The 23,119-nt window shown below is 48.9% G+C and overlaps 1 protein-coding gene across 3 annotated transcripts in view; it reads right to left on the reverse strand.

The window, feature by feature from the left end:
- LOC122363844 (dimethylglycine dehydrogenase, mitochondrial-like) overlaps positions 1 to 23,119 on the reverse strand; it is a 367,327-nt gene that overhangs the window by 204,613 nt on the left and 139,595 nt on the right. For all 3 annotated transcript variants that reach the window (XM_043333585.1, XM_043333584.1, XM_043333586.1), the window contains exon 4: positions 20,116 to 20,212. In XM_043333585.1, coding sequence (XP_043189520.1) covers positions 20,116 to 20,212 — 97 coding nt within the window. The remainder of the gene's footprint in view (positions 1 to 20,115; positions 20,213 to 23,119) is intronic.

Below are 23,119 nucleotides of genomic sequence, written 5' to 3' on the forward strand. Positions count from 1 at the left end.
GCTGCTGCATCTTTTGGGCCCAGAAATGCAAGAAATATATGAAACTCTGCCAACAGTGGAAGAGGAAGAGTTTGATGTGTTCCAAGTGACAGTTGAATTGAACAGCTGAAACGCTATTTCAAGCCAAAGTCAAACCAAGTGTTTGAAGAAGTTCAATTCCAGATGCTGAAAAGGGAACAAGGAGAATCAGTGGAGACTTTCGTGGCTCGTCTACGCTCACAAGTAAGAAAATGTTCTTTTCAGGATAAGGACATCCATGTGAGAAACAGACTTGTAGCTGGATGTGGCTATCCAAGGCTGCAGGAGAAGCTTTTGGGCATGCCTGACCTAACGCTTGAGAAAGCAGTCAACATTGCACGACTTCATGAAAAAGCACAAGAAGAAGTGGAACATCTCAGTCTGGAGCGAGTGCAAGAGAAGCCAGAGATGATTCATCGAATCAACAAGGGTCCGCACAACCAACAGAAGAAAACTCACAGCCCAGGTGAGGCAGAAAGCTGCTACAGGTGTGGACGTTCAAATCACAAGAGTGAAAACTGCTTCTACAAAACAAGGGAGTGCTACAAGTGTGGGAAGAACAGTGTCCCAAAATTTGCCAGTTTGGGTGGGAAGTGACATCCAAATCAAAATGATTTTCCACTCTCACCTCCAATTTTCAGTGCAATTTTTTGCTCACTATTTTACCAATAAAGAGCATCTGCGTGTGCCTTTTTCTCCCTCCATATTCGATTCGCCTATCTTATAAATTAGCCCACACATCCTCAGAAATTCACAAATAAATTTTTGATCCCTGTTTCCGCTCCGTTTCTGTGCCATTCTGACGGGGAAGTGTCCACTTTCAGCCCTCTTTGTAGTGACGAATATTCCCCTCAGACACCCAAGCCAAAATATAATTTTGGGACACTGGGGAAGAAAGGTCACACAAAAGCCGTGTGCAGGAACCCAGGGAAGAAGACGAAGATGGAAGAGAGGAAGGTGAATACCGTGAATGAATCACCAGAGGTGTATGACATGTATCACATGGCAGAAAAGGCACAACCCTCATATCAAGTGGCTGTAACTCTGGAAAATGAACCAGTCACCATGGATGTGGATACTGGAGCAGCCCGTTCTATCACAGTGCTGCCAGATGGGGAAGGCTGTAATCCTCTATATCAGTTACAAAAATCCTCCAGATTCCTCCAAATCCTATTGGTAGATATAGAAAGGCGGTCTTGGACGCTGCGGGGGGCTATACCCCCAAAAAAGTTTCACCAAATACTAAAAACCCATCGGATTTCGAATCTTTTCGCACTGCTGTGCAGTTTAAAAGATACTTTTCTTATAAAAGTTGTTGAGTTTTCGTTTTATCTTAAAAAAACGAAAATTTTCGTCGATTTCAGGCGCTGCAGGGGGGCCGGGGGCATTTGCCCCAAATGTCCCCCTTAGATCCGCCAGTAGTTTGGTACCCTCGTAAATATAGCTACAGACTGAGACATTCTGCAGTCTCACGGTGATAAAGGACGTGATATATCCTAACGGGTAGGGTGACGCTGGGCAGGAAAATGCCTTTTTAGTCTTGAATGTGTTATATTTTTCCATGAAATTGAATATAATAATCGGGCGACAAATCCTCCAGATTTTCCTCCAGAATCAAAAATCCTCCAAAAGCGAAATTTGTCCGCAAATAGAGTTCAAAATCCTCCAGATTTGCGGAAATCCTCCAAATCTGGCAGCACTGTTCTATCATGAGCTACCTCAGCTTCAAGAAGATGAAGATGAGTAAGAAGATGGAACCCACCAGTGTAATCCTCAGATCATATGGAGGACAGCGGTTGAAAGTGAAGGGCAAAGTGAACGTCACAGTGGAGATCAATGGACAGAGAAAAGACCTGGATCTACTGCTGGTGGAAGGAGATGGTCCTGCTCTGCTGGGAAGAGATTGGATCTCTGCTCTCCAGCTGGATCTGACAGGACTCATCAGTGTGGTTCAGTCAGAGGAAGGAGGGAGCTGGCAAGTTCAAGAGCTCATGAACAAGTATGCAGACTTGTTTTCAGACAAACCAAGTACCTGCACCTTTGAAGCAAGACTGCAAGTGGATGAAACAATGCCAGCCAAGTTCTACAAAGCAAGACCAGTTCCTCTGGCAATGAAGCAACTGGTGGAAGATGAGATCAACCGACAAGTACAGAAGGGAGTGCTGGAGCCTGTCTCACACTCAGAGTGGGCAGCCCCAGTAGTGACAATCGTCAAACCAGACAAGAAGTCAGTCCGACTCTGTGGAAGCTATGATTTGACAGTGAATCAGGCAAGCAGGCTGGAACGGTATCCAATGCCTCGCACTGAGGAGCTGCTGACCCAGTTGTCGGGTGGTCAACGATTCACAAAGTTGGACCTGAAGGAGGCCTACCTCCAGCTTCCGCTTCAGGAAGAGAGTCGCAAGTACATGGTAATCAATACTCATAAAGGCCTCTTCATGCCCAAGAAGCTGCAGTATGGGGTCTCCTCAGCCCCAGCTATCTGCCAGAGGTACATGGAGAGTCTGCTGGCAGGGATACCACACACAGTAGTCTTTCTCGACGATGTGTGTATCACAGGGAAAAACCAAGAGGAGCATCTCAGCAACCTGGAAGAGGTGTTGAGGAGGCTGCATGATGCAGGTCTGCGCCTGAACCCAAAGAAGTGTTCATGGTTCCAGTCAGAGGTGCAGTACCTCGGGTTCAAAGTGGACAGCCAAGGGATCCATGCTACAGAGGAGAAATTGAAGGCGATCAAAGAAGCTCCTGCACCAACGAATGTTCACCAACTGAAAAGCTACCTGGGCTTAATCATGTACTACAACAAGTTCATGAAGAACCTATCAACGGTGGCAGAACCACTCTACAGACTCCTGAAAAAGGGTCAAGTATGGGAGTGGGGAAAACAGCAACAAGCCAGCTTCAACAAGACGAAGGAGCTACTCTGCTCTGCTCCATGCCTCACTCACTACCGAGCCTCCGCTCCGCTGGTGGTGTCAGCTGACGCCAGTCCGGTAGGAGTCGGGGCAGTTCTCTCCATAGTGGATGAAGCAGGCGAAGAACGTCCAGTGGCGTACGCGTCACGCTCGCTGAACAGCACAGAGCGGAACTGGAGTCAGCTGGACCGAGAGGGATTGGCCATCGTCTTCGCAGTGAAGAAATGGCACAGTTTCCTGCTGGGCCGAGCGGGCGTCACCATCAAGACAGATCACCGTCCGCTACTGGCTCTGCTCGGACCAGACAAGCAGCTACCGCTGATGACGTCACCGAGGATTCTTCGTTGGAGAACGATCCTGTCAGCATATCAGTACACTCTGGTGTACTCGCCTGCTCACAAACAGCGGAACAGCGACGGACTCAGTCGTAATCCGCTGCCTCTGGAGGATGATGCCACGCCACCAGTACCAGCAGAAACAGTCATGATGCTGGAGACACTGGAGAAGACGCTGCTGAAGTCTGAGCAGATCCGCAAGTACACGGCTACAGATCCGGTGTTGAGCAAAGTCATGACGCATGTTGCTCAAGGATGGCCAGACAAAGTGGAGGACCAGCTGAAATCCTTCCAGAACCGGAAGACAGAACTCAGCCTCGAGATGGGTTGTCTTCTCTGGGGGAACCGTGTGGTGGTTCCAGAGAAGCTGCAAGGCAGGCTTCTTCGGCTGCTACACGATGGTCATCCTGGAATCGGTGCGATGAAGGCGACTGCACGCTCGACAGTCTGGTGGCCAGCAATGAACAACGCCATCGAGAACACTGTCAAGTGCTGTGAGCGCTGTCAACAGCATCGCAGCTCAGCACCGCCGGTAGAAATGCGACCATGGAGATTTGAAGATCGGCCATGGACCCGACTTCATCTCGACTACGCTGGACCAATAGAAGGAAAATGGCTGCTGATTGTTGTAGATAGCACCAGCAAGTGGATCGACGCTCACGTGACGTCAACACCATCTGCAACAGCAACCATCAGCAAGCTGAGAGTAACATTTGCAACGCACGGACTGCCGTCAGTGGTGGTAACTGACAATGGCACCGCATTCACCAGTGGCGAGTTCGCGGCGTTCCTGCGAGCAAATGGAGTTCGACATCTGAGAACCCCAGCGTACCATCCGTCATCAAACGGACAGGCGGAAGCCGCAGTAAAAGTGGTGAAAGAAGGACTGAAGAAGTATGTGGAAGGCACACTCGAAGTTCGGCTGACGCGCGTTCTGTTCAAGTACCGAACGACGCCGCATTCAACAACCAGGCAGACGCCAGCTGAAGTGCTGATGGGCCGGAAACTCCGAACGCACCTCGATCTGGTTTTCCCAGACCTCCGAAACACAGTCGAGTTTCAGCAAGACCAGCAAATCCTGAGGAAGAAGGCACAGTCTCGTCAATTCAAGATTGGTGACTCTGTGTACGTCTCGGAGGTGGGAAGAGGAGAGCCGAGGTGGCATGCTGCAGTCGTAACGTCCGTCCGCAGTCAGCTGTGCGAACTGAAGCTGGACGATGGTCGGGTGTTCACTCGACATATCGATCACATACGAGGTCGTGAAAGCAAGAATGAAGCTGAAAGCCAGGAAGACAGAAGACCGAGACAGCTGAACGATGAAGAAGAAAGACTACGCCAAACGAAACAACCGAGAGAGGAGGAAGAAAGAAACTACGAAGGAAGAAGAGAAGACGAAACCGATCAAAAAGAACAGTGGTCAAAGAAGACAAATCGAGCAGAGAAGGTGGACGAACAAACGAAACAGAAGAAGGACGAAAGGAATATGGAAACAGAAGAAAGGAAGAAAGACGCCAGCAGTAACGTATCCGAGCCTACTTCAGAGCTGAACAAGCCGGTGGGAGGTCATCATACGGAGGAAGGAAACCGTGGCGACGCGGTTATTCCGAGCTCCGCGGCTACAGCTGGTGACTCCGGGGGACAGTCGGTTTCTGGTGCACACCGGTATGCGCTCCGTGACCGATCTCGACTCCGACCTCCGGACTGGTATGGATCTACGTGAACCTGTCAAGTGAATGGCGAGTGTTGGATTGTTCATGGATTGTTTTTTGTTAGTTTTGTTCCGCGTATCAGTTTTGGGTCTGAAAGATACTGTCGCTGTGCCAACGGGGTATGTTGTGTCGCAAATGCATTATTATCGTATGAACAGTGCGGATTATGTAGGGGGTAGAACTTAAAAAGCTAAGGGAAGAGGAATTGTTATGTTCTTGACACAGCGGAGTATGTAGACGGCGGGGAGCTGGCCTGTACAGTGGTGACATCTAGCTCCGGTAGTTCGGCCGCCGTCCGCCAGGGTCCGCTGTCTCCGTCCATTAGAGCGATCAGCTGATCGTGCAGCGGGACCGGGAGTCTGGTGCTCGGGAGTCCGCCGAGTGCGTGCGTGGAGGCCGGTGGTTTCGTGACGCAGAGTGGTGCATTATGGTGTTCTGTTGCTCGAGGCCAGAAATACAGCGAGGACCGCATCCAGAGCCATGTGTGTACTGAAGTAGTACAGAACAGAGGAAGAACAGAACACCCCGACTCCGACTCGGTTTCCAAAATCGACTCCGAGTCCGGTTAGAACTGTCGACCCTGACTCCGACTCCGCAGCACTGGTTTTGCGTCTATTTCGCCCCGTAATTAAGAGAGGTTGTGTGAACTGCACAAACCGAAATTGTACCGTAACACAAGCATACACATTCCAAACTTCTGACTGGAACGAACCAAATGCGTACACAATATACCGGTTTATGTCATACCATAAATCGTAGTTATAAGTTAAAAACCATATTGGACAGATTGGTAGAGGACAGTTAAGGCACAAACCTAATCTCTTGCGACTTGAGTAGTTAGGTACACTAAAATGCTCCGAACTGTCGGAAAGTTTTACAAGATGTCGCCTCTCCAAACACAATGTGCCGACTGACCACGCGACAGCCAGGAACCGGGCAACATTACACGTGAAGCAGAGCGGTGGTACCTCAGCACAGGCTCCCCAAGCTCGTCAAGGCGGCGAGAAAGGTCCGGCAGGTCGGTAGCAGGTTCACCACGGCAGCGACAGGTCAGGCAGGTCGGCAGCAGATTCACCAGGGCGGTGGCAGGTGCGCCAGGTCGGCAGCAGGCTCACAAGGGCGGCGACAGGTCCGGCGGGGCGACGACGGACCTGTTTCACCAGGGCGGCAGCGTAGACGCGGCGGCAAGTCCCAGGGCGGCGGCAGGCTCACCAGGGCGGCGACAGGTCCGGCAGGTCGTCGGCAGGTCCGTCGGGGCGGCGACACGCTCGGCAGGTTGGCCTCAGCAGCAGGCAGTCAGCAGATTCTCGGGGCAGCCCTGGTTGAGGTAGGATGTCATCAGAAACTGCACGTCTGGGTGCCGGTGTCGGATGTCGTACATTGGTCGTACAGACCAGTGTTCGCCACGGGCCGGGCCAGCCCAATGGGCCATGGGCTGGGCTGGGCTACGGGCTGGGCTAGGCCCAGAATAGGGTACGTCATGACACGGTGCATTCCTCCGGTGATAAAAGGCTATTAAGACTGAATTCACAATCAGAAGGTTCAAGTTATACCAGTTTCTTATATGCGTAGTTCTGACTTGGGAGCCCGAAAAGTAATCCAAGAAGCTTAAAGAATTACGAATAACCTCCAGATGTGTGTTGGTAGACATACATGAAGAGCTGAGACGAGGTTTGGCGCAAGTTTTTGGCAACGAAGTTTGACTTAACTGGAGGTTAAAGAAGAGTGTAATGGCCAACAGTATGTTCTTTAAAACTTTTTTACCTATGGGCCGCACGGACATGCACAGTAAGTAACTGGATGATTCTTAATCAATGCTCAAAGTTTGTTAGTTTTTCTGAAAATTAGGCCAGATTCGACAAACAGGCTTTGTAGCAAACGACAAAATCGGCGTAGCACGTGACATTATCTGGGCGGATGCTACATCTACAGACGGCACTTTAATGGCATCAGGCGACACTACCGCCCGAGGCTCCAGTCGGCCCGGGCGACGAGCGTCCCGGGGTGGCCGGCGTTGCGGAGGTCAAGGGCGGGACGCCCCAAGCATCTGCGGCGTTGGTCCTTGGTGGTGGGCCCGGGGCGGCCGGCCTCGTGGAGTCCATGGGCGGGATGCCCCAGGTGGCTGCGGCGGCGGTCCGTTTTGGGCCGCTGGGCGGTGTGCCCCCTGATAGGGTATTAGTAAGGAGTGCTCTTATTATCGGGGACTCGTTGGTACACTACGCCCAGTTCCACACCCGGGACTCGGCGTGGGCTATCGATGTGTGGGCTAAACCAGGAGCTACGTGGGCCGAACTGGGGAGCGCCGTACTGGGAAGAGTGCGGGAGTGGGCCCGGGAAGCCACCAGGGACGGCAAGCTTCCCTCGGCTATTGTGATCTGGTTGGGTGGAAACGACATCTACCCCCGGCGACCGCCGGTACGGCAGCACCTGCCGGACCAGTTCACAGAACGGATGGGGGCCGCCATCGCAGACCTCCGAGTCCATTACGATGTCTTCGTGATGGGCCCGACGCCGCGGCCGCGGATCGACGGATCGGCCGTGTGGGAAACAACGCCGGCCTTCCGTCTGGAGCGGCGCCTCGCCGACATTCTGCGCGGCGATGAACGGGAGGTGAACGGCGGGCACCTCATCGCCGTGGGGCGCCGGCTGTGCTCGCGTACGAGAGGGGAAGCGGGGCGGAACGGGCGCCAGCAGGACGTGTACCGTGTGGAACCCAGGTGGTTCTGTGAAGACGGCGTCCACCTGATGGCCGCAGCGTACCGCCGGATATCCGATAAGCTGCCGTGGTGGCTACGCTGTGCCTAGTTAGATGTCGGAAGCTGTCGCGACCGTGTGAAGTGTGCCTCGCATAATGGAGTCTTTTCTTTGTTATATGACCAAGTGGGCACGTTTTGTTTTGTGGGGGGAGGAGTGTTGCTATGCTGGAATATCGTGAGCGGGCAGGTCGTGCGGGGCCGAGGGGCGGGCCGGGCCGGCGGGCGGTCTGGCCGCCGCGCGGTCACCGCGCATGCGCTCTGTGCCGATATAAGCGCGTGACCGCGACCGGGCGGGGTCAATCGGCGGGTCACCGGGAACTGAGCACGGTCTCTGGCGGTTGGCAGAGAATACACAGTATCTGAGTATATGCAGCTTTTACCTGGCTCTAACAAATGGGCTCGGCCTGGGCCGGGCTGCGAGCCCATGGGCCTGGGCTGGGCTGGACTGGGATTTTGCGGCCCGTGGCGAACACTGGTACAGACCACGCAGCGAGGCTTCGCTGCGCAGCACGCCCTGCTGGCAGCGCAGGAGTGTTGGTAGCCCAGCGGGTGCTTTCGGGTCGCCTTCCTCAACTTCCTGGAAACTGGCGCTCGCCACTCAGGGACTCGGGCGACGTCTCCAAAGCTGAAAGACAGATGCTGAAGTCGATATGATGTGATTTTATGCCCTCAGCTCGGTGCCAGTCATTGTGCTGTTATGTGCAGGTATGTGCAGGTAGCCACTCCTCGCTCTCCTGCACGCCGGCAAGAGAACCAGCCCCGGACCTGCAAAACACATTACCAAGTTTATTAACACAATGCAACATGAAAAACATTTCACTAGGCGATGGCAAGCAAAAATAATCAATGCCCCAAAGGTGCCTTTTCTTTTATTGCGACGAGTGTGTAAACAAAAAATCAGCCTGATCTGACTTGTAAGACGGCAGCCAGAGCTCAAAATGTGAATAAGCCAAAAATCGATAATTTTTACTTTGACCTGACCTGTGACATCATAGGTGACCTTGAGGTCAATGAAATTAGGTTTCGTTCGTCAGTTTTTCTGGGGCTATCAGATGCTGTTTGAATTTTGACGATCGGCCCAGTAGTTTCGGAGTTAGGAGGGGGGCTATGAATAGCCCCCCCCCCCCCAGTAGGGCGTGTTATACACCCCTGTGCACTGGGGTTTGTGCCCCACTGCAGTGGGGCGCGGGTTAACGATGATATTGGTTGCACTTTGGCGTTGTTTGGGTCAAAAGTGAATGACATGGCACTGACACACCCTCCATTGACCTATGCAAGCTCCATGTCAGGTCAAGTTCAGGTCAGTGACCTCTGGTGACCTCTTGCAGTTTGACCTTTCGAGGGTAACATTTGGTCCTGAATTCAAATCTGACGGCCAAATAAAGTTCAGACACTTGGTTTATTGAGGGTTTCAGGGTCAAGAAGGGTCACCGACAGTTAAGAACACGTTTTCGACCCCCCAACTGTCAGACGGCATTTTCGGCCACCCGGGCGCCGACGTGACCCCGCCGGCTTCCGGGCGCTCTGCCCAGGAAGTTATCGGGTAAAATGAAACAAACTATACACCAAAATGCTCCAAATTTGTCAAGTAATACAACACTGAAAATCTCACGTCGATAGCTCTGCCATATCGGCGACACTACAGGCGTCGCCGAAATTTGATCTTTGACCTGCCAAAACTACACTTGACAAAACTACATGTATAAGCCAAATATGGTCAAAAGTTACTAACGCAATATCGAGCTCTCGTCGAGAGCAATACGCTGTTTTTCCGCTAGGCTCTACGACGCCGCGTTTCAAAACAGCAGAGGGGTCGTACCCCCCCCCCCTGAAAAAGATGGCGAAATGCCGTCTACGGGCAAGGGTTAGTTTTTTAAATTGCAAAGCTCTTAAGCACCGACTCGGGCAACTTTTTTAGCGACTCAGGACTGCTGTCGCTAAGCTCCGAAGTGGGAAATCTCCAGGCTCTGACGGTATCACTCCAGAGCACTTGCTTCCCTTTGAGGATGATGTTCTCTACGCATTTGTGTTAATCTTTCGTAGCATCCTGAGTCACTGCTACCTACCGGATAGCGTCACACACTCCCTTCTTGTGCCATTAGTAAAAAACAAAGGAGGTGCTCTGGACCATACGTCCAACTATAGGGCTATTGCCCTCTCAACAAGTGTTTCTAAGGTCCTTGAACTCTAGAGATCCTTCTAGAGAGATTAGCGCCATATTTGCGCACCACTGACGCGCAATTCGGATTCAAAGAAGGTCACTCCACTACCCATGCTACTTTCGTTCTAAAAGAGGTCATAGAGTATTATAACACACGGGGGAGTCCAGTTTATGCGTGCTTCCTAGATGCACGGAAAGCGTTTGACAGAGTCTCACATTCAAAGTTATTTAGTATCTTAGCCGAGCGTGGCGTGCCCGCACCGTATCTAAAGCTGCTTCTTCACTGGTATCGCTCCCAGACCTTGTCTGTAAGGTGGGATGGTCATGTATCTGACAGTTTCAGCGCAGCGAATGGGGTGAGGCAAGGCGGTATTCTGTCTCCGCTTTTGTTTAATGTGTACATTAACTCTGCTGTGTGACTTGCGTAGAATGAGTGTCGGCTGTTGTATAGGCATGTGTTCCACTATTGTTCTGGCCTATGCAGATGACATTGTGCTGTTGGCTCCCACCAGGGTGGGTTTACAGACACCCGTGAGTGAATGTGAAAGACAAGCGCAACTGCTGGATATGGAATTCAATCCAGATAAATCGGTGTGTATGCAATTTCTGCCCAAAAGACCTTACACAGTATCACATCTTACCAGTTCGAGACCACCTCAGGTAGTACTCTCAGGACTACGAATTAAATGGGTGCCATGTTTTAAGTATCTGGGCCATGTAATACGAGAGGACTTGCGTGATCTCGATGACATGCGTAGGGCCAAAAGTGCTCTGTATAACAATGTGAACATGTTGTTAGCAACTGTTGGCTTCGCAAAAATAAATGTTTTAACGAAGCTCTTTAAAGCACACCTCGCCCGCCTCTATGGATGTGAGCTCTGGATCATGTACCGAGATCAGAGAGCAGCTCGCGAGCTTAGCATTGCATATCATAACTGCATGAAGAGACTTCTTAAGGTTCCCAGATGGGCCCGTAATCATGAACTATGTCATGATCTTACAATGTTAACATGTCCAATGCAAATAGCGTATAGACAGATTCTGTTCTGGCGCCGCCTTTCACTCTCTCCGAATGCTCTGATTGCTGCCGTGTTAGATAGTCCAGCTGGCCAGGTGGGTCTGGCAGCGCAGCACCACTTGCGACTGCGTCAGCAGTATGAACTCAATGACTTGGATTTGTTCGCTATCTCGCCTTCTGAGCTTCATAATGTCTTTGTTGCCCGGATCGAAGATATTGTGCGTAGAAGGGAGAATGCTGAAGCTCCAGATCGGTTTGTGTACCGCCGTACCGGGTATAGGGAAACACGCATTTTGCATTCGCTTCCTGTGTCTTTGTGTTTGTTGAAGTGTACTGGTGATATGTATTGTGTATATGTACCGATTTCGGTATGAAATAAACCGTTATTATTATTATTATTTTTAGCGGTAATAGCGAGGGGCACGCATTAATGACGCATGCCCAATAAATGTGAATTATTCTATCACATTGACGTTACGTTACTATATAGTTGTGGAGAAACAAAAAGTCTAGTTCAGACAGAATGACGGTGGCCAATAGGAAACTTGTAGCAATATCCGCTGATGGTTCGGCTCGATTTCGGGTAATATTTGTGCTCCCGGTACTTATTTGACATAAACGGATTTTGTTATTGAGGTGCGATGAGCACTTTTTTTTAAACGTGGCAAACTTCCATTCACAATAGCTAAAAAGTGTGCTCACTGCTCATGGTCTGACTCTGGAAGAGCAGGGCGAAAAGCAAAAAGCAATGCCAAAAAATCAGGAGTTATTTTTAGTTATAAAACGAGGGGGTAAGAGCAAAGAGGGCGAGGAATTTAAGGACGATCCCAAACTACGTATCGGCACACCTTAGGTCAAGTGAGGTCAAATTTTGAAGTTGGTTGTTAAGGCCTAAAAAGGTATCTATCTGATGCAGTTTTTCACGGCAAATCGAATGGTGCTATTTTTGTTTCCGTACGAGGTCTAGAACGTCCAATAAATTCATTTTTAAAAAAGTTTTGTGTCGTGACGTCATAAAATTTTGAATAACTCCCACATTTTTGAACCGATTTTTCTACAAATTGGTTACGGAGCACGGATGTATAAATAAACGTTTAGTTTATCTAAAAAGTTTATTTATACGTCCGTGTTACGGAGCGAGCGAAGCGAGCGGAGTCTTTCCTTAGATTAACGGAAATTTCTGAGCATGAGCGGCCGGCCGGCTGGCCGGCCGCTTTTGCGTGCGGACGCTTTTGCGAGGCTTATATCTCAGCAACCACTTGACCAATTTACACGCGGTAATTTTTGTAGGGTAGCTTCATTCCTTCTACCAAGTATTGGACTATTCCCGATGCATGTGGGTGACCCCTCATGCACGTGCCACGTGCAAAGCGGTGTCAATGAAGTGAAGCGCTGAAGAGGTGTCAATTTTGTAATTGTTGCAATATCTCGGCAACTACTTGGCCGATTGCGCTGAAAGTTGGCATGTAGGTAGGCGCCCACTAGGCACTGCATATACATGTGCTAGAGTTGGGGTGCTGGTGCACGTGCGCACGTGCAGGGGTCGTTTCCAGATCTCGCGAACGGCTGGACCGATGGCGCATGGCGCTCAAATTTGGTACACGGTTAGGGACCAATTAGTAGGGTGCCGTGCACAAGTCAGTTGGGACCCATTTTGCACGTGTGCACGTGCAGGGTGCCGCTTCCAGATCTCGAGAACGGCTGGGCCGATTGTGCTCAAATTTGGCACATCGCTAGAGACCGGTTAGTAAGGTGCCGTGCACAAGTCAGTTGGAGGTACCCCCTCGAAAATTCGCACGTGCAAGGCCCACCCTCTCGCTCGCTCCGTTAGTCGCCCCAAAAGGCGTTATACTGGTATGTAGGTGCACATAGACCACTTCTCTGACATATATTCCGTTTTTTTCGATATACTCAAAATTTTGGATTTTATAATTATTTTCCCAAAAAAGTCAGTTTTTTTTACAAGCAATTGGGCCAAAATCCAAAATTTTCAAAAAAACGAGACAGCCATTTGATAGACAAAGTAAAATCACTTCTAAACTTTTTTGTTACGTCTTCATTCCTCTAAAAATGATGATGTTAGCGACGTTTGAAATTTTGCCGTTTTTTAGGCGAAAATGGCGAACATGACTTCACTAAAACGTCATTTTCTCAAAAAAAAAAAATCCGACGGATTTCGCTCGAATTTTTAAGGAACGTGTCAAATTGATGTATGATAAGGTACTGCAAGTTTGACGTTATTTAGAAGTTATTTTAAGTGTTTTTAAGTGTTTTTTAAAGTGTTATTTTAAGTGTTGCAAGTTTTAAGTGTTTTGAAGTGTTTAGAAGTTATTGGTGAAAAACGAGAGGGGGGCAGATTCTGCCCCCTCCCCCAGCCGGGCGCGGGTTAACCCGCGAGTTGCTGGGGGGGGCGAAAAACGCCCCCACTTTTTTCGCCGGGCCATAGCATAAAAACGGCGCGCCGCAGGCGCGCCAAAATTTAAGTAACCTGTAGGGAATTGATTGAAGTTTATTGTGACAAAGTTTCAAAAAATCATTAGGAAATTTTTTTGAGATATCGAGGTTTTAATGACGTGATGATTTCTGAGTTTTCGACCAAAAACGGCATATGTTCAAAAAATCATATAAAATCACAGAATAGACATACAGACATGCCCGAAACGCCATTAGACTGCCAATACCATGAACAATCAAATGGCTATCTTCGATTATTGATTATCGTTCCGCATTTTCCAAAATCTTGAACTGAATCTTGGCAATTTTTCGTGACTACTTCACGACCATGATGCATGCATTTCTTAAATTGAACCTTTTTAGCCAAACACGTACACATATGATAAAATGAATGTCACCATCGTGTTCTACGCCCCAAATTACCCATAAAACATGTGTCACAGGCTGCGAATATCTGTTTTGATTTTCGGGGATATGTGCCTACCCGGTTGACCTACCCTTAACCCTGACCTATGCTTGAATGACCCCTACATGGAGCTGACACTCTTATAGGCCTTATATGATGGATTGTGCACCGTTTTGACAGAGTTTATGACGAGAGGCGCCCATTGCGAAGTCCTGAAGTCCATGCTACTGAAAGCCCGATTTCAGGTGTTTGACCTGACCTTGACCCGACCTGTGACCTCAAAATTCATTTTTAAAGTACTCATCTGAAGCGTCTCGTCGCGTTCTTTTGTTTACCGCCTCGTGCGTTTCGCTGTGCCTATTGGTTCTCGGCTGGGGGCGTTTAACGCCCCCCTCCCCCAACAAACGGTGGGTGGCGAAATACTCCAGCAACTACCGGGTTAAACCATTAAGCCTCTTTAACCCGCGCCCCAGTGGCGGTCTCAGCCAACTTCGCCCTAGTGAGGGGGGGCATATGTTACCACCCACCTCTAACTCAAAAATTTAGAGGGCTAGAAAGACGCGGTAAAAAGCAGTCGATAGCTCTCAATGCGTACGTTTGAAAGTATTTTGGTCATTTTTCACCTTAGAGCAATATTGGGGTCACCAGAGGTCATCAAAGGTCAAAATTTGCCAATTGTCATAATATTTTTCAGAAAACATGCCGCTATCTCAGGAACTATGGTAGCTAGAAAAACGCGTGAAAAAGCAATCGATAGCTTTTGAGCTCTTCTTTTGAAAAGGTCATTATCAATATTGACCTCGGGTCAACGGTTTAGCCTCCAGAGGGCAAATACTCCAAAAATAGCTGTTTTAACGAAAAGTGTTTTTCGACAATAACTTTCGACTACAAAAAGCCACGACATTTTTATTGCCAGAATCGCGTTCTCCTCGCCGAGACGTGTCGAATGAACTATAATTTGACCTTGAAAGGTCAACTTGAAAATTTGACCTCAGGTCAAGGTCATGACCTGACCGGAAAAGGTCATGTTGCATATCAATCGATGCGTCTCAATGAGACAAACACAATGAGACCATCCCCAGCGTTCTATCTCTTTCCAATCGCGAGTTATTGGCAAAAACTGTTTGTAGCCTCAAATGACCTCGGATGACCTTTCTAGAGGCTATCAGCAAAAATGACACCTCGGTCATCACGAGGGGACTAAATCATTGTGATTCTGAAATATTTGGACTGTTCCCATGCGTACACACGGATCTAGAGGCATTTTCATTTTTCTCCATTGACTTGTAATGGAAAGGTCACGCCACTGCCCTGACCTTAGGTCACTGATATAAAAAATCCGAGATATACAAATTGTAGGCGCCTATAACTGCATGCAATCCACCAAGTTTAAGACCTTTCTGACAAACACTGCAGGCTGGACATGATTGCAAACTTTTTTAGGCTTGGTCAGTTAACTTGACCTGGTGACATGACCTGACGTGACCTGGGGTCAAAAATTTCACACATTGTCCAAAATTGATGTACCAAAAGCTACCCCAAGCGGCGCGGCGCTACGCGCCGCGGTTTTTTATTCACACGCAAAAAACGCGACAGGGTGGTAAAATATGCCCCCCCCCCCACTGGGGCGAAGGTTAATTGCATTGCAACAGAAGGGTCTTTCCCCGGCTGGTCGGTCATATTACAGTAATACACTGTTGCACCATGTCTGCGGCCTGCCTGTGTAGGGGAACGGCTATCTGCTAAGACCATCCGGGCCCGCTCCCCGCACACAGCCACTGTGATCAAAGAGCTTCAAACATTAGGCTTTAGAGCGTTCCCCGTCCTTTGACCTTGACCTTGACCTTGAAAGTCATGACCTAGTGACCTAGAAATCGCTGTCAACCTGCAATAAGGAACGAGGAATCGAATGAGGGCCTTTTAATCAAAATCGGTTCATTGGTTTTTGAGTTATTGCGTTCCCCGTCCGAATATCGAATTTTTAGTTTGATATTCGCGAATATCAATCTGCTGCTCAATTGATTGACGTTTCAAGCGGGCTTTGAGCAATTATCGGGCTGGTTATACCTTCCGTGCGGCGGGCCGGCGGCTGGCCCAAGTTCACCAGACAGCAGCCGACTAGATAGAATACTATTCCGCATCACACTAATGGGTACACTCTCTGATACACCAGGCCTGCCCCGTTTCGGTCCCGGTATGAGCGCGGATTCTGCGCTCAATAGTGCAAAAGGGTGGTCGCTTTGTCTTTAGGCCACACGTTGCACGTGGCACCCCACCTCGAGTGATCACGTGCACTCTCAATGTAAGGCGTTTTGGCCATAACGTTGCCATTTATGGGCCGATTTCGACGAAACTTGCAACATTGATGCATTAAAATGACCTGCGCCACATACGGTCCAACGAATACAGCAAACTGATGTGAGCCGTTTTAGTCTCTAGTGCGTCATTTTAGCTACAGTGGCTGAAGTTGAGGAATATTACGCGTATTTATTTCGACGGTCCGGTTTCGTCGAAACTTGCAACGGTAGTGCACAAAACTAGGCTGCGACACAGCGAGGCATAAAATAAGCTGTTGTGCGCCACTTTTGTCTGTAGTGCGCCATTTCGAAAAAAACGGAATATATATGATAGTCCCTGCGCTCTTTGATATACATACCAAATTTCAGATCGATAGCTCTTTTTTGGCCAAGTTATAGCGAAAAAACTGTTAAAAATTGATGACGTCAAATTTTTGAACTCAATTTTTAACAATTCTAGACCACGTAGCGCAAAACGGTACGACCCCCCTCGCCGTTTCGCCCCTGGTGGAGCTAGCGCGTCGCGGAAAAACGAGAGTATGCGCCGTTACGAGACGCAGAGATTGGTACCCGATTTTAAGGTCCCAGGTCAACCGGTGACCTCTGAGGTCAGGTCAAGTGCCCCAAGGTACGGTTCAGTTTTTAGTGAATAACTTCGCAAAAAACGGCCGCAGAGCCGCGATTTTGGCAGCATCGTGTTCGCATCGCTCAGGCGCGTCGCATGATATACTTTTTGTTTGGGTCAGGTCAACTTAGGGTGTTGCCCTCAGGTCACGGTCAGGTCAGCGCCCCCAGGTCACGAAGTTGGTCAAAAGAGATTATGTCGCATATCATTCGATTCGGCAGGTCTTCTTGAGTCCATTGGTGGCTTTCCCGACTCGCTAGCTCAATTTGATCGGGAGTTATTGACGAAAAACTAATATGACCTTAATGACGTCATAAATGACGTCACGCAAGGTCAACATTGCAAAAGTGACGCATCTAACCTTGCAAGGAGTGCATAAAATCACGATTCTGTGTGCTGGAGATAGTTGGAGATAGTTCCCGGCGCCAGAATAGCAGTTTTTATTTTTCCCCATTGACTTATAATGGTGAGGTCACGAAAATGACCTGACCTCATGTGACCTTTAGTAAAAATATGAGCTATACAAGTTGTGAGACTCCTAATGAATACTAGATCCTGCAAGTTTCATTTCTTTGGGAAAGCTCCTCTGGCAGTGAGGGCGTTGCGAAGTTGCGACATCTGAAGACCGTGCAGAGGTTCACTATGACGTCATCGGTCATAGGTCTGACCTGACCCGAAAATGCGGTTGGTGTCAAAAGATCCGGCTTGAAATCAAAGGTCAGGTAAGCCAAGTTTCAGCTCTCTATCGCCAGCGTGTTCGGAGCTATCGCGATAAAACCCTAGGGGGGGGCGGCACCCCCCCCCCCCTCGGCCGGCGAGGGTTAAATTCATGTTCTAGTGCTCATTTACAGCTAGCAAAAACCTCTTCAACACACAGTGGCCAATCAGTGACGAGAACACTTGTGAGCAGAATCCCTTGCAGCTGATTGGTTGTCCAGCTGTTTGTGCTCATAGCTTTAATCAATAAAACAAAGAAAACCTTCTAGTAGGACTGTGTACTTTGAAGCTAGAATTCATTTCAATTTTATTCCTCACCTTTTTTCCTATTCATAAAGCTTATTCATAAGCTTATTTGTTCGCCGGTCCCGTAGCTCAGTCTGTACTCTGTAGAGCGTTGGACTGCGCGTGGTGAGAGCACGCGTTCCCGGTTATAACAGTCCGGGTTCGAAGCGCGACGGGCGCTTGACATTTATGGGCCTCCTGGCAGGTATGGTTGCGGTTGGTGGCAGGCCGTAGCCAGGCGAAGTCAGTGAGGGGACCGGCCGTGCGCGGCTATGTGCGCACGTTAATCTTTGGACTCTAAATTCTGCCATTGAACCGGAATTGCGCGATCAGAGGGTAGAGGGCAGGGTCACCGCAACAAGCTTCGCTTAGCGGTGGTTCTGTCCTTGTGAATCATTCCTATCAAAAGGTCCGGACTAAATTTGTTTTAAAAAATCACAGAAGGTGAACTATTTCCTTTAACACTCACCTTGCTTCAATAGTGGTATGAAGTTCCTCTTGCGGCAGAGAAGGCACAGCATTTGGCTGCAACTTCAAATATTTACTTGTTGCTATCAAGTCTTCAGTTTTGAAACATAGGCGGCGGAACGGGGAAGACACCGGGGCACCGCGCCCCCTTTGATTTTGGTATTTTAACATAAGCCTTATGGGCGTCCGGCGTTGCATGGAAAGAATGGGACGGACCAAAAGTCGGCAGTGCCCCCCCCCCTTAATTGAAGGTGTTTCGCCGCTGCTTTTTTGAAATGCATACATCTTGAGTTCTGTAAGAATGCCGATGTCCCCTCAGAAGGTCATCCAGAGCTTGCCCCTGAAAATAGGCCAGGTTTAATATAAGGGTGAATTTAAGACTTGCGAATCATTTTATCATTACACTATTATCTCATTTTTGCCTAATTAGTAAGAAATAGGTTTAGGTTAGTAGAAATAAGGTTTTGACTAGACTGCCTGGGTCACAACAGGGGATGACCCACGTGATTGATGGGACTACCACAACCATGGGGCTACCAGGCACCAGCGCTGACATAGTCTGTTCTGACCACTGCACACTGAACTGCATGTCGAAGCTCCATCAATATTTTTTTTTCAATTTTGGTCATCTATCTCTTTGGGTCCGTCATGTCTGTCACCAAAGCCAAATTTGTAACACGATACACTACATCCCCCGCGCCAAGCCAAATCCGCACCACGCTACATGAAATCCTGCACCACACCAGGCTAAATCCACACCGCACCAAATCCTCACCAGCCGGACAAGCTAGCACCTGCCAGATCTCATCGAAATTGTCATGCTTTGCAGACTGGCCTAACTGAACCTGACCTTACCCAACATATGAGGCTGACTGTCCTATGCACTGGGAGCTCATTGAGACCAGCCCCCACAGGCCTAAAACCTGCTCTCCATATGGCAAGGTGAAGTATTTAAGAATGGTGATCGGATATCGAATGTCAGACAAATAGAGAGCATGGGCAGTGGGCGATTCATGCAACTTATGATAATCATGTTTCCTAACCATTTATCAAAGCAAAAACAAAAATAACTACCTATTGCATTCAAATTTCACTGGAACCTCACCTGCATGGATCTTTAGGAAAGATGAAGGATGCATCCATGGGTCACTCATCTTGTTTTTTTTTTCTGCATCCAGGGCACGCAGCACTTCTGGTATTTTTGCCACAACGTACTCGACTGCTGAGCTCAAACGCAAACCGCAATCACGGTCATATAATACTGAATTTTGTCCGCAATGCTTATAAATATCGCGTGTAGCGCAGGATCACAACCACATATGCCTACCTACCTTCATATTGAGATTTCCAGCGGCAATCGCAATGTATATTCGGTACCTATATTCTATCATGTATATTCATATCATCAGGTGTATAAGGTATATTCAATCGATGTAATGTCGCTGCTGCACCACTGCTGTATTGAATTCGCCCCCCTCGTTCCTTCTTCTTCTTCTTTTTGGGACCCCATCGTCACATAGGGCCCTGGGTAAACTCCCCCCCTCTGTCCGTCCCATAGGGGCCTGGGTTGACTCTCCCCTTGTTTTTTTTTTTAATGGGGATGGTTTGGCAAACAAATTATTTCCTGTCAATTAAATAAAAATATATGATTTTTAATGTACCTAAGGGATGTGAGGCATCAAAAAAAAAATGAAACGGGTGTCACAGAAAACGATTGTTTACAATTGAACAGCTGACGACATGCCTCCCGCGTCCCCTGGCTTGAAGCTTCGGCTCCGTGTTACATTAATATCTATGACCGTGGGCTGCGGGAGAGTTCGCCGTGCCATAACTCGGGAATGGCTGAGACGATCGAGTTCAAAGTTTGTTTGTAGTTTTGGCTGGGTGCACACAACACAACACGTATCGGGACCTTAGGACGATTTCGATTACATATGGTCTATAGTCATACCTGATCCATGTTGAGGATGGGGCACATCTCGTAGATTTCATCGGGAGTGACCATTTTCTGCGGGTTTCTCAGGTGCCCCGCTCGGCTCATTTGAAACCTGTTTGAAACAGCATAGACGTTAGTTACCTGGGGGGGGGGGGGGGGGGGGTCATGAAGCGTGAGCCGGCCTCGACCGTTGGACCGGTTTTACTGTCGAAAAAGCGCCGCCTGCGGTAACTTTTATATATTCCCGACCGAGGCTGGGAAAACGCGTTTTATTCACCGAGGTTTTTGTGTGGAGGATCGAGTGCCGGTAGGCACGAGGTCCGTAGCAAAAATCCGAGGTGAATAAATCAGCATTTTCCTACATGCCGGGGTATGCCTTAAGCACAGCACGAGTCGGGCAGTAAAACTATGACCAAGAAACTGCCGGTGTCAAAATGCCATGTTATTTGATAGGCCGGGCAGGAAACAAAAGTTTACTGCCCGGGTTTACTGCCCAGGGCAATGACCTCTAAACTACAGTTTATCACATTAGCCCAGAGGTATAAGTGATAGGGAATGTATAATTGGCATCATTTTTGCATGATATTTGCCGCGTAAAATTAGAAAACTAACATTTTTTTGGTAAAAAAAATATCTGCTCTGCTTATCAAGGGTTTTGAAATGCTTTGTATTGGTTACAAAGCCAAATTTATGGCAAGATATGCTCCTATTAACCCGCGCCCTGGTGGGGTCTGTTTATAACGCGACCTGTAGCCTTTCTCATAAAGCTTTTGTAGAATCTTGTGGGCTTGTGGGTTTGAACACGCACTGGATAACACTGTCCTGATTTATTTTCACACTGTCTGGACACCAATAACCAGAGTAACTCAGTCCACACTTAAATAATCAAGACTATCCAAATGGTTTCAAAGAGTTTGACGCCTTACCCAGCTCAAGATTCTAATATATGCACAATTTTGCTAATTTACTCAAACTTGAACTAAACACTGGTAACTGAAAAATATAGATTCACAATTTCCAATTGTACCCTTTCTAGAAAGCAGGACAAATAAAAATGTCAAATAAAACATGATCAGAACGCAGGGGGCGCTTCGCATTTCGTGACACAACACTCCCCCCAGTGTGACGTCAGGAACACTCAGCCGTGAAGTGTGACGTCAGGAACACTCGGTCGTGGCACCAGGAACACTCAGATGTCCGAACGACCCCGCTCTAGTCATTACTCGGAGCTTCCAGCAGGCAGAGCTTGTTTACGGGGCGCCTGTAGACGCCGTTGGCGGTCTTCACGTCAGCAGAGCGGACTCTGCCGTCAGTACTTGGGTAGACCTTTACCACCCTGGCGAGGGGCCACAGTCCCCTGGGTGTATTCTCGTCTACAATTAAGACGACAGCACCCAGTTGTAAGTTATCAGTTTCACTCTGCCATTTTTGTCGGGAGAGCAGTGTTGGTAAGTATTCCTTTCGCCATCTTTTCCATACGTGGTCTGTGAGAAGTTGGGCTTGTCGCCATCGTCGTGTTCCGATGAGATCGCGCTCACTGAAGACGCCAGGGGGCAAGCCCGCACCGGTGTCGGAGGATCCCAGCAGGAAATGGTTCGGGGTCAATGCTTCAGGGTCACGCTCATCGGAACTGACATAAGTCAGCGGCCTTCCATTCAGCATATATTCCACTTCCACGAGCGTCGTGTGGAGTACGTCTTCTGCAACACATTGGCTTCCAAGCACGACCCTAAGTGCTCTTTTGACGGACGCCACCAGTCGTTCCCATACTCCCCCCATGTGGGGTGATGCTGGGGGGTTCCATTTCCACTCGATGTGCCTCTGACTCAGGTAATCCGTAATTTGACCCTCATTCCATGTCTCGATTTCGTTGCGGATTTCCTTTTCACCGCCAACGAAGTTGGTTCCCCTGTCAGAGCAAATGATTTTAGGCTTTCCTCTTCTGGCGATGAACCGGCGCAGTGCTAGCAGAAATGAATCGGTGTCTAACCCAGCAGCTAATTCCAGGTGCAGTGCGCGTGTCGCCAAGCAAGTTACGAGGAGTACAAATCGTTTCTCCGTCTTCCTGAATTTGCGCACCAGAAGGGGACCAAAGTAGTCAATCCCTACAGAACTAAACGGACAGCTCTGATCAAACCGGACGTCAGGAAGAGCGGACATCAGCGGAGCCGTAGGGCGTGACCGGCGATTTCTGCAGTAGCTGCACCCGTAGATTATCTTCTTAATTGCTCCTCTTGCTTTTGGCATCCAGAACCGCAATCTGAATTCGTTCAGGGTGTGCTGGAGGCCAGAGTGCATGAGCCGCTCATGAATATCGCGCACTATGAGTCGCGTCAGATCACTCCTTGGCGACATAATGATCGGGTGTTTGGCAGGATGTGGCACCGGGGCGCGACCGAGACGACCGCCAACCCGCAGAATACCTTGCGGGTCCACGTAAGGTGACATGTGGGTCACACCAGGAACATGGCATATCTGATCTTCGCGAATTATATGAAATTCTGCCTTCTCCATCTCGGCACTTGATAGGAAGCTGGAGTTGGGTATTTCGGTTTGTTTCTTCTTTGCTTTTAGCTTTTCCACAAACCGTATGACCCAAGCAAAAATTCTTCTGTATTTGGTGTAGGATGAAAATCGTTCCGTGTCTAGCAGTTTGCGTTGGGTATTGGTGGTGAGCACAGCGACCACCACCGGCGGTACCTTCACCTCTACGTCAGCAGGGTCAAGATCAGGAGTCACCGAAGACCGTACCGGCCACTTGTCCCTATCGACCTCCAAAAATTCTGGCCCTCTCCACCACACCTTCAGGTCTTTCAGTTTTGACAGAGATGTTCCACGGGAACCGACGTCTGCGGGATTATCCTTTCCTGAGATGTGACGCCATTCTTCTACCTTTGACGACCCATGTATCTCGGAAACTCTATTGGCAACAAACGTGTGGAAACGACGGCTTTCGTTTTGAATATAATGCAGCACTATCTTACTGTCACTCCAGAAGACAGTTTCATCAAATGTGTAG

Source organism: Amphibalanus amphitrite, unplaced genomic scaffold (genome assembly GCF_019059575.1).
Source record: "Amphibalanus amphitrite isolate SeventyFive unplaced genomic scaffold, NRLGWU_Aamphi_draft 000642F_arrow, whole genome shotgun sequence".
NCBI classification, from domain to species: Eukaryota; Metazoa; Arthropoda; class Thecostraca; order Balanomorpha; family Balanidae; genus Amphibalanus; species Amphibalanus amphitrite.